The sequence below is a fragment of the Acomys minous genome (genome assembly GCF_964271855.1).
Source record: "Acomys minous genome assembly, chromosome: 11".
Classification (NCBI taxonomy): domain Eukaryota; kingdom Metazoa; phylum Chordata; class Mammalia; order Rodentia; family Muridae; genus Acomys; species Acomys minous.
The window spans coordinates 54,761,011-54,773,339 of NC_140492.1; the positions used below are offsets into that span (position 1 = coordinate 54,761,011).

At 40.0% G+C, this 12,329-nt stretch overlaps 1 protein-coding gene across 8 annotated transcripts in view; it reads left to right on the forward strand.

Annotated features, from left to right (window-relative positions):
• Positions 1-12,329, forward strand: part of STXBP5L (syntaxin binding protein 5L) — a 236,220-nt gene that overhangs the window by 42,457 nt on the left and 181,434 nt on the right. For all 8 annotated transcript variants that reach the window (XM_084802614.1, XM_084802611.1, XM_084802609.1 and 5 more), the window contains exon 4: positions 10,243-10,324. In XM_084802614.1, the coding sequence (XP_084658740.1) occupies positions 10,243-10,324 (82 nt within the window). The remainder of the gene's footprint in view (positions 1-10,242; positions 10,325-12,329) is intronic.

Sequence of the window (12,329 nt, forward strand, 5' to 3'; positions counted from 1 at the left end):
ATGACAGAAAGTAGAGGGGATGTCTTAGTGAGGGTTACTATTGCTTTAATGCAACACCATGACCAAAAGAAAGTTGGGGAGGAAAGGGCTTATTTGGCTTACACTTGCATATCACTGTTCATTATCAAAGGTGAGGATACTCAAACAGGGCAGGAACCTGGAGGCAGGAACCGATGCAGAGGCCATGGAGGGGTGCTGCTTACTGGCTTACTCACCAAGGCTTGCTCAGCCTGCTTTCTTATAGAACCCAGGACCATCCACTCAGGGATAACACCACTCACCAATGGCTGAACCCTCCCTTATCAATCACTAATTAAGAAAAGTCCTTACAGCTGCGTCTTACAAGGGCATTTTCTCAAATAAGGTTCCCTCCTTTTGATGACGTTAGGTTGTATCAACTTGACACAAAACTAGTCAGGACAAGGTGGGGGATATAATTAGAAAGGGAAGCATTTGAGGCTCTGAAGAGTATAAGTGTGTTGGGGAGTGATGGGGTTTGACTAAAGAGAGACTGAGGAGAGAGAGGCAAAGATATGCTGTCAGGTAACTTAGAACCATCTCTCAGCAGCTCAGCAGCCCCAGGCACAGGGACTTACAACCTGGGCCAGTCGGTGGTCTTTGCTAGAGATAAAAGAAAAAGCAAACAGTAAGGAGAAATGAGAAGGGAAAAAAAGGAGAGAATATCTTTTAAAAGAGAGATGGGGACACGGGGCAAGAGAGGGCCATGGGAGCAGTATTGAGCAGGCCTGGTAAATTGACATTTTGTATTAAGGGAATATGGGGAGAGCTGGGTGCAGATACAGGATATGCAAACTGATTGCTGGGTTCCATCTGACACCTCTCGTGTCCTTTCTCTAGCTCCTATAAACCTGTCGTGCTACTAGGAATTCACTCTGTAATGGGCGGTCCCATTCCTATATTCCATATTTCCGAGGACTCAGAGCTCTAGCTCTGAACCTGTTCTGTCTCTGACTCTGACTCCTGCGTGGATTCCGCTATGCTTGCGACTCTGCCCCTGCCCCTGCCCCTGCCCCTGCCCCTGCCTCTGCCTCTACCTCTGCCCCTGCCCCTGCCTCTGCCCCTGCCCCTGCCTCTGCCCCTGCCCCTGCCCCTGCCTCTGCCCCTGCCTCTGCCTCTACCTCTGCCCCTGCCCCTGCCTCTGCCCCTGCCCCTGCCTCTGCCCCTGCCTCTGCCTCTGCCCCTGCCCCTGCCCCTGCCCCTGCCTCTGCATCTGCCCCTGCCCCTGCCTCTGCTTCTGCCTCTGCCCCTGCCCCTGCCTCTGTCCCTGCCCCTGCCCCTGCCCCTGCCCCTGCCTCTGCCTCTGCCCCTGCCCCTGCCCCTGCCTCTGCCTCTGCCTCTGCCCCTGCCCCTACCCCTGCCCCTGCCACTTGTTCTTGCTCTCTTCGTGCTCGCACTTGGCTTGGAAGCAGCTCTGCAGTTGGCTCCTTCCTATTTGGACTGAGCTTTAGCACATCTTCACTGAGTGGTGACAAGAGCTAGGGACAGATGGCTGTGAGGGGCAGGAAAGTTAAGGAAGATGCTCAGAGCCACAGGTGGATTTGACTTACTTTATTTACTCTAGATAAGAGTGTGCCCCTGGTTCCAAGGATACAGAATCACACAAAAGTGGCTCTTGCCAGAATTTGTTGCATAACAAGTTACATAAGAATCACATTTATTCCTTTCTCACTTTTTTTTTTTTGAGTATATCCCATTGCAGTCATCCTAACTAAGTCATGCTGGGTATCTAGATCATTGCCATGTTGTCTAAACTTATACATGGCACTCACAGCCTTGATTTCCTTTCAGGTGAGCAGGTGGGTCATTCCTTGGTGTTCTCTTACTTAGCCAGGCTTTAGCCAGGTGCTCTGTGGAGGAGAGGCCAGGGTGAACCCTCGAATTCAACCACCATTTCTTTATTCCTGGTAGCAGAGTGTGAGAGAGAAAAGGTTGTAAGGTGTTGCTTGGTGGTTCCCTCTCCCTCACCTCAGCCATTCTGTACTCTGCTTCTGCTTCTTGTTTCTGTAAGTCAGTGTATTTGAGGAAAAGCACTTCCATTGTGCTTGCTGGCAGGGCCTCTACGTGCGAGAGGACGCCCTTCCTGCAGATTTCCACTGTGCCCACTGATAGGAGCTTCTCTCGCCGGGTCCCTGTGCAGGTCTTATTTGACCTTGTAAGTTCATTTGTCAGCCTTTCTTTGGAAGGAAACAATATTATTTTCTGTTATATTCACTGTCTTCTTCAACTTCACAAAGTTTCTTTCATGAAGCTTCAGACCAACCATCATACCCAGAAGTCTATTTTATTTTCTTACATGATAGTTCTGGCTGGAACGTCTTGTGGAACAGATCGAGTGAAAGTTGGCAGTTTTTTTCCTCCTTGTTTCTGACTTTAAAGGAAAAGCTTTTGTTAGAATGGAAACATGTCGCTGGCCTGGGAGGGGACCTAAAGTTCCAATTCAGCTTGTTTAGTCGCTTTGGCTAATGTACCACCCTGGGAAAGTGGGTTTAACGTAGGTCATACTAAAGAGATTGGTGGGATAATCCATCCTTTAATGAGATACTGTATTTTTTCTTTCTCAGAATCTCTCATTTCTAGAAATTATGCACATTATTTCTTAGACATTTTTTCTTCTCAGTTTTTTTTTTAATGAGTCATGTAGGGTTTTTTGTTTGTTTTTTTTTTAGTTTTTTATATATTCTGGATATTCATTTTCTTTCAGATGTACAGCTAGCAATGATTCTATTCCATTCTGTGGGCTTCCTCCTTACTGGGATGCTGTTTCTTTAGCTGTATGAAGCTTTTTATTCTATTTTTAATTTAAAGTGTTTTGTCTGCACACATGACTGTGTGATGGTGTCACATCTTGGAGTTACAGACAGTTATGAGCTGCCATGTGGGTGCTGGGGCTCAAGCCTGGGTCCACTGGAAGAGCAGTCAGTGCTCCCAACCTCTGAGTCATCTCTTCAGGCCCCAAAGCTTTTTGTTTTTATGAAGTCCTGGCTGTCAATGTTGGCCTTAATTCTTGGGCAAGTGGAGTTCTATTGAGAAAGTAACTTCCTACACCTACATCATGTAGGGCACCACCCATGTTTTCTTCTAGAAGTTTTGGGCTTCACATTTAGGTCTTTGACCCATTTGGGGTTAGTTTTTTTGCAAGGTGATGGATATGAGTCTAATTCATTGTTCTGCAGTGGACATGCAGGTGCATTTGCTGAAGGTGCCTTCCTTTCTCCAGTGGGTGCTCTTGGCATCTATGGTAAATATTAAGTGGCTGAAGTTACATTGCACATATTTGGGTCTTTGATTTTGTTCCATTGGTCTACATGTCAGTTTTTGTGCCAGTCCTATATCACTGTTGTTTGTTTGTTTGTTTTTGTTTTTCTTTAATCACAATGGCTCTGAACTATGTCTTGAGATTTGGGATTATAATCATTCCAGCACTGTTTTTTTTTTCATGGATTTTGGCCTGTAAATTTCCCTTTTTGTTTATTTCTGCCCAACTTTGGTATTAGGGTGATACTGGAGTTTGAAAGTGCCCTTTCTGTCTCTTTTTTTTTCTTTTTAAAAATAATTTAAGCTGGATTGGCTGTACATATTCTTTGAAAGGCTAGTAGACTTTTGCTGTGAGTCCAGCAGGGCCTCTGTGGAAGCCGATTGATGTCAGCTGTCTTTCTGCATTGATCTGTACCCTGTCTATTGAGTCACAGTCTCTTGCTGCACCTGGAACTCACCATTTCCAACTAGTCTAGCTAGCTAGCTGGACCAGAGCACCCTTTGTTTGTGCCTCCTGAGTGCTGGGATTACAGGTAGCCACTATGGCTTGCCTGGTTTCTCTATAGGGTTGGGGGAGCTAGGCGCTTGTGCCAAAAGTGATTTCCACTAGGTTATCTCCCCTGTCCAAACATATATGTTTAACAGAATATGCTCTGATGAGAATGATCTTTTCTGGTTGTATTTACAGTAAGTATCCTTGACCTTGATAGTCATCTTTCTCATGATTAGAGAAATTCCACCTATTTTGATAAATAGGTGAGTTAGTCACTTATCATGTTGATGTGATACAATATCTGAGAAAGGCGACTTAAGGAAAGATTTGGTTCAGATTTGAATGTATAGTTCATTATAATGAGCAGACATCACTGCCTCAGACATGTAAGCCAGCTGGTCACATTGCATCCACTATCAGGAGCCAGAGCGATGGTCCCAGCATTCCATTTGCTTTCTACTTTTTATTCACTCCAAGACCCCAGTGCATGCGGCACATTCAGGATGGCTTTTCCTTCCCAAGTTAAAACCTTTCTGGAAATATCTTCTTTGCATCCCCTGGAGGTATGTTTCCAGGCTGGTTCTAATCCAGCAAAGTTGATAATGAACTCACTATCAAAATATGTTTTCTATGCCCTTCCCCTCAGGCACTCCTCAGTTTCAGAAGTATGTTTATTTGATGTCTCAAAAATTTCAAAGGCCATCTTCATTCTTTTAACGATTATTTTCCTTTCCTTGTTTTCAGGTTGGGATAGTCTTTGTTATGCTTGACCTAGTTTGTTGATTGAGACTTTTACCTGTATCTTTAAATTTGAATTATTGAGTTCATTTTTGAAATGTCTGTCTGATTTTTATTTTCAAAATATGTATATCTTTGTTGCATTTCTCACTCATGACATGAATTGCTTACCTGGTTTGTTGTATCATCTGTCTTTGTTTTCTTCAATTTAACTGATTTTCTTTACAGACATTCTTTTATCTTCTTCCTTGGATATTGCACTCTTATCCTTTACTTTGAAGTCTAGAGTATCAGTTGTGTTTCTTTGAAGGTGTCATGTTAACTTTGTTTGTTTTTGTAACTCTACATTAAGATTTATGTATTAGATGGATCAGCTAGTTTTACTATTTTTATAAGATGGCCTTTTTGTTTGTTTTTAAATTTTTTTTAAAGATGGACTTTTTAATTCTTCATTTAAAATTTTTTGAGATTATAATTTAATTACATTTCTTCATTTCCTTTCCTCCCTCCAAACTCTCCCATATACCTCTTCCCACTCTTTTTTCAAATTTATGCCCCCTCTCTCCTAATTGTTATTACATGCATAGATGTATATATATATATATTCCTAAATGTAGCCTGTGCAGGCCATGTAATGCTCTCCATATGTGTAGCATCAGGGCTGACTGTTTGGCTCTAGATAACCAATTGCTGTGCTCTTCCCTGGAGAGGACCGCCTTTCCCATTCTCAGCTTTACTCAGTTGTCTGTAGCTCTCTGTGTGGCCCTCATGGACTTATCTCTGATTAGTTCATCATGTTCATTGGTGCCATCCTTACTCAGTCACATTTGGGCAGCCATATTGGGGAGACTTTATAGATAGTGCTTCTGAAATTACTGGGAGACACCATCTCACAGCAATCTCCTGGATATTCTGGCTCTTAGAATCTTTCTACTACCTCTTCTGCAATACTCCCTGAGCTGTAGATTTGGGAATACTTTTATATATATTCATTAAGACTAGGCTCTACAACTTTTTCATTCTTGAGGCCTTTGGGGTACCCTCAATGATTTGAGAGGCAGCAGGGAGCATAGGAACTCCCGGCTGTATCTTTCCCAAGGTCACCATTGTTTCTACATTCTGGAGTTTTTCTAAGCTTGTTTATAGTGCTGCCTTTAGAAAAGTTTCATTTTGTGGATGGAGACGTTAAGAGGAATGGAACAACTATATTTTGGTGGAAATAAAAGATTATGTCCCAATGTTTTGCATTTATTATTTGTATTAATTGCATTTTCATTTGCATCCCATTGAAAATGTCTTTAAAATTCTGCTTGGTTATTTATATTATTTAGCCTTCAGGTAGCACGTATTTTCCTATTAACCTTCATATAATTGAGTCTTAATTTAATTCTGTTAGGGTAAGAGAATACATTTTGTATCCAGAATGATTCTCCTGGATCCTTTTAAATTAATTGAAGTTTTTTTTTTACACCCCTGTATATTGTCATATTGATAAAGGTTAAATGTGTTTGCAGTTGTTGTGGAGATTTGTCTGTGGATGTCAGTTAGGTCAAACTGATTTATGGTTTTGTTCAAGTCTTCTGTGTTTGTACTGACCTTCTGTCTACTTCCTCATTACTAAAATAGTGGCATTAAAATCTCCCATTGCAAGTGTAGATTGATCTATTTATATTTATAGTTCTACCAGTTTTTGTTTTATGCATTTCACAGCTCTGTCATTAGATATGTAAACATTTAGAAGTAACTCTTCTTAACAAATTTATATTTTTTAAATATTAGTAAATGATTTTATGTCCCCAGTAGTAGTCTGTGATCTGAAATCTAATTTACCCGATGAACACAGACATTCAAACTCTCTTTTGGTTAATCTTAGTATAGTTTATCTTTGAAAACATTTAGTGTGGTTTTAAAAAAGGATTTTATTTATTTTATGTATAGGAGTGCTCTATCTGCACATCAGAAGCAGGCATCAGATCCCAGTCTAGATGGTTGTGAGCTACTATATGGTTGCTGGGAATTGAACTTAGGACCTCTGGAAGATTGGATGGTGCTCTTAACCACTGAGCCATCTCTCTAGACACCATATAGTCTGTTTTTAACTTACTATATTTTAATTTGTATTTATTGTAGGTACCATAAAATTTATGTTTCTTGTTTTGTTGGTCAGTTTGACAATCTCTGCCTTTGAAAAATAAAAACAGATTTTATAATGTAAAAAAAGACTTACTGCTTAATGATTATTCTTTTAAGAATGATCACTTCTGCTATATAACATATTTAGTTATTTTTTTTACTTCAGATTTATTCACTTGTCCATTTTTTATTTTATGTGTGTGGATGTTTTGCCTGTATGTATGTCTGTGCACCATGTACTCACCTGGTGCCCTGGGAGGCCTGAAGATGATGCTGGATTCTCGGATTTGGAGCCTCTGTGTTGGTGCTAGGAATTGTATTCCGGCACTCTGGAGGGGCCGCCAGTCTTCATACTTGCATTACCATCTCTCGGGCTCCCAAAGTCATTTCGTTTTTAAAAGCATATAACAGAGTCATTTTTAATTTTGATATAGTTTTGTGAAGTGTCTTAGGGTCTTATTGTTGTGAATAGATTCGTAGACCTATTCGTAGATGCTGTGACCACAACAGCTCTTATGAAGATAAACATTTAATAAAGGCTTGTTTGCCAGGTCAGAAGGTTAGTCTGTTATCATCGTGGCAGGAAGCATGGCGTCATGCAGGAAGACATGGTGCTGGAGAAGGAGCTTAGAGTTCTACACCTGGATGGGCAGGCAGCTGGAAGAAAGAGTGACACTGGGCCTGAAACCTCAAAGCCGCCCCCCTCCCCTGGACCAATTTGCATCTAAACCACCAGATTCCACTCCCTGGCCCCCATAGGCTTGAGGCCATATCATAACGCAAAAACGCATTTACTCCAACTTCAAAAGTCCCCATAGTCTGTAACAGTCTCAACCCGGGGTAAAAGTCCGAAGTCTCTTTGGAGACTCGTGGCAAGTCTTTTATCTGTAACCCCTGTAAAATTAAAATAAGAAGGCAGACCACATACTTCCAACATACAGTAGCATGGAATATACATTACCATTCCAAAAGGCAGGAGAGGGAGCTTAGTGAGGAAATACTGGACCAAAGCAAGACGGAAACCAACTGCGCAGACTCCAAACTCTAATCTCCATGTCTGATGTCAAAGCACTTGTCAGATCTCCGTCTCCTGCCAGATCTGTTGACCGCAGCACACTTCTCTCCCTTGGCCTGGTTCCACCCGCTGTTAGCAGCTCTCCTTGGTAGGTATCTTTTTGTTGTTGTTGTTGTTGTTGTTGTTGTTGTTGTTGTTTGTTTGTTTGTTTTTTGAGACAGAGTTTCTCTGTGTAGCCTTGACTGTCCTGGATTTGCTTTGTAGACCAGGCTGGCCTCGAACTCACAGCGATCTGCTTGCCTCTGCTTCCCAAGTGCTGGGATTACAGGCGTGCGCCACCACACCTGGCTCCTTGGTAGGTACTTTAAGACTCTGGCATCTCCAGCATCCAGGCGTCACCTTCACACCTGCACACACTGGCCTCTCTGGGCTCTGTGCAGGGACACCCCTGACGTATGCCTGGCTTCGGTGGCTTTCCTTAGTCAATGAGGGAGACTCCATAACCTCTTCCTTGTATCTTTGGTTTGAGGCTTCCCTTTAATCCGTTTATCACCTTGAACAGAGGACTTAGCTCCATTCTCCTCTAACTGTGCACTTTGTATTTTCCTTGCTCAGCTTGCTCTTTTTCATTATAGATCTGTATAAGAGTGGCCACTAACAACCACATGTTTTGAGATTTCCTCAGGCAGATAGCCAGACTAGGGCAAAAGACAGCCACATCCTCAGCCAAGAATGGTCAAAAAGTAAAAGAAATACTTTTTTTATTTAAAAAATTTATTTAAATAATTTATTCAGATTACATCCCTATTGTTATCTCCTCACTTGTATCTTTCTGTTCTTCCTGTTCCCCCCTCCCTCCGTCTTTGACCAAAGCTGATTTCATTTGATCTCACTGGTAGACATATTACTAATTAACTTATTTAGCCCCCCTCTTTTTTTTTAGCCCTTCTTTTAAGGTGGCTTTATCTAGGAGATAAATTTTCCTCACTACTGAGCCAATGTTTTTCTTAGTGTTTTGCATAACTGTTCTGTGAATTTTAGGCTTTCCGCCTTGGAAGGTGGGAACACAAAAAATGTCTGGTCTCATTTAAACTTTACTTTGGTTTTGTTCCTTCTTGCTTTATTCTTCAAGAAGGAATTATCTTTGTTGGTGATGTTGTTGGTTCGGTTTTGCTCTTTAAGAGAAGTATGTTATTTCCTTTTTGGTTTCTTTTTTCCTTTCCCAGTTTCAAATAGCTTCCCTAAATCTATCGCCTGTTTCACATCTTGCTCCGCTCAGTGGGCCTTCCTGCGGATCTCTGGAATTCCTCATCACGCGTCCTTTTACTTTTACCTTTTACAATTCTACTGTCCCTGGCCTCCCTGACTTTATTTCAACCATGGCACCTGCTACCTTTCCTATCCTAGACTGTGGCTGGGATGTTTCCTCTATAGTACTCTGGAACAGCTACAAGCTCCTGGTCTTTCCTACCATTTTCCATCCTTCTTTTCTCTTTTGTTCTGAATTATAAGTTAACTTTCTTTTTATGAATCTTCTCCATCGTCAGGAGCTACCACCATTCCTCCCACACTTGATGCCCAATATCTGAAACTGTAGTATTCAGGGATCCAGTTATATCAACGTTGTTTATGCTTTTCAATTGCTGGGGTAGGAGGGTAAAGCTGCCCCGTTTCTTCACCATACCTGGAAATGGTTCTCACGCATTGTTTTTGTATTTATGAAAAGCAAATAATAACCATATATAGAAATATGTCGTTTGGTAAGAAATACTTTAGTAAGGCTTGTTTTATGATGTTTAATTTGCTTCCCTTTCTACAATCTACCATTCTGGTTTTTTTTTTTTCCTTTTCTCTTTTGTTTTCTTTCTCAATTACAGATTAATGCTCTTTATGTAAACTGAAAAATATATTACTGTTATTTCTTAGTATCTGCCTTTTTAAATCTTCTTTTTCTGTTCAGAAACTATTATATATATATATCATGCATTAATCTATTTCTTTATAACCTATTGGTTTTAAAATATTGTTAGAGGGCTTTTTGTATTACTAATATTGTTAACATAATTAAATATATTAAATTGTTTTGTTTGAGACAGGGCCTCTCTAGCTGTTCTAGAACTTGCTATATAGACCAGGCTGCCCACTCACTCACAGAAATCCTCCTACCTCTGCTTCCCAAGTGCTGGAGCTAAAGGTGTGTGACACCATGCCTGGCCAACATACTAAACTTTTTACGATTTCATTTATTGCATTAAAATAGTTTGAATCTACTCTGGGGAAAGAAATGTTTAATTAGATAAATGTTTTTAAAAATGAGATGTGTCTGGATTCTCAGTTCTTGTTTTGCTTTAATGGAAAGGAGATGCCTTCCTTCCAATATTTTAATATAATTCTTCTAATTGTTAGAATATTACTCGTTTGTACTGTATTTGTGGAAAGTAACTTTGTGGAAAGTAAAACTCTTTTAACTCTGTTTATAAAATAAGGACAATGAAGAGTCAAAACCATTTTCTAAATAAGTCAGCATCTCTTTCACTGTTTAATATTTGTGTAATTCAAATGTCAGATTCCTTGACTCTTGTGGTAGACTTGGGAGGCCTGGTGTTGACTGTCACTGCCAACATGAAAGTGGTGCAGCTGTCTTGCAGCTCCAATTCCTGATCAATGAGGTAAGAATTTTCTTTTCTTTCTTTTTTCCCTTTTTCTGTTTCAAACACACACACACACATACACACACACACGACTGTTTTCATTATTTAAAACACAAAATGCAACACTCACACTCACAGAGTATTATAGGTTTGAGTATTCCTTATCCAAAATGGTTGGGTCTAGAAAGTTTATTAAGCTTTTTTAAATTTTTGGGGTACTTGGGTATATATATTGAGATACCTTGGAGAAGAGACCCAAGTCTAAGCAACAGGTTCATTTATATTGTGTGTACACCTTATACACATAGTCTGAAGGTAATTTTGTATAACCTTTTCAGTGCTCTTACATTTTGAATTTAACCACAATAGATCAGGTATTGAACTTTTCCCTTTGTGAATAAGTTTAACTTTTGGAGCATGTGGGATTTTGTATATTTAGATTATGGATGTTCAGCCTGTAGTTGGTATAATTTTTTTTATATTATGACTTTACATGTTTAAAATATTTACTTATACATTGTTACCGACATCCACAGTTTTCATATTACTATATTAAATTTGTAAATTTAATATAAAAATATTAAATTTAATATAGAAAATATCAAATTTAAAACTTAAATCTAATAAGAGAAAATGCTTTATCTATCAGAAGCAGAGGATCCTTTTATTGTGACTCTGTTATACTTTTTTGCTCTTGTGCTATATGAGGTTATGTAACTAAGTAAATAAAAGCAATCTTCAATCTCTTTGCTTTATTTATCATTAACTACCCTCCTCGATGCACCCTACAATAATTCTGGACCTTTCCACATGATCAGAAATCTAAATATCCCTTATTTACAGGTTTAGATCTTTTTGCAAATCTTCAGAAGTAGTGTTGATGGACGGTTCATTTTGCTTCTGTAAAGGAACCATAGGCACTCTGCTTGTGACCCTACTTTACTTATCCATTTGGGGGCTCACTGATGTTGTTACATCCTATTCTTATCACAGACTTAATAGTAGTCAATGTCTACTTCTCTCGAAAATGAGATCATTGTTCTATACTGAACTAAAAAGGTATAGTTAATTCTGATGCCCCATATTTGACCACGTCCCCTGCATGGGGAGGCCTGGTGGCACTCAGAGGAAGGATAGCAGGTTACCAAGAAGAGACTTGATACCCTATGAGCATACACAGGGGGAGGAAATCCCCCTCAGGAACAGTCATAGGGGAGGGGAATAAGGGGAAAATGGGAGGGAGGGAGGAATGGGAGGATACAAGGGATGGCATAACAATTTAGATGTAATATGAATAAATTAATAAAAAAATATAAAAGGTGTAGTTCATTAAATGCTTTTAAGAAATATTAATGGTTCTAGTTCATATGTAGAAAGCAAATATACATTCATAAGCAACTCATCCAAACAGATATGAAAACCCTCAAAGCATATGCAAAGCAAATCTTATTGCATGGTGTGAAATATTTTATGGGTTCATGTTAAAATATTAATATATACCCTTTGAACATGTATGTTCACATATATATGAAAATTATATAAATTTAAATTAAAATATTCTGATTATAACTTGTTATAAAGAAATTACTCTGTGAGACCCAAACCCCAGATATATGATATAAAAGGAAATATCATGGTGCCCTGTGCTAGCTAGTTTTTTGTGAACTTGACACGAGGAGAGGTAGATGAAAGGAGAGAAAAGCAATTGAGAAAATGCCCCCATAAGACCCAGCTTTAAGGCATTTTCTTAATTAGTGATTGATGGGGGTGGGCTCAGCCAATTGTGGGTGGTGCCATCCCTGGGCTGGTGGTCTGGGTTCTATAAGAAACAGGCTGAGCAGGCCAGTAAGCAGCACCCCTCCATGGGCTCTGCATCAGCTCCTGCCTCCAGGCTCCTGCTCTGTTTAAGTTCCTGTCCTGACTGCCTTCAATGACGAACAGTGCTATTAGAAGTGTAAGACAACCAAATCCTTTCCTCCCCAAGTTTCTTTGGCCATGGTGTTCATCACAGCAATAGTAATCC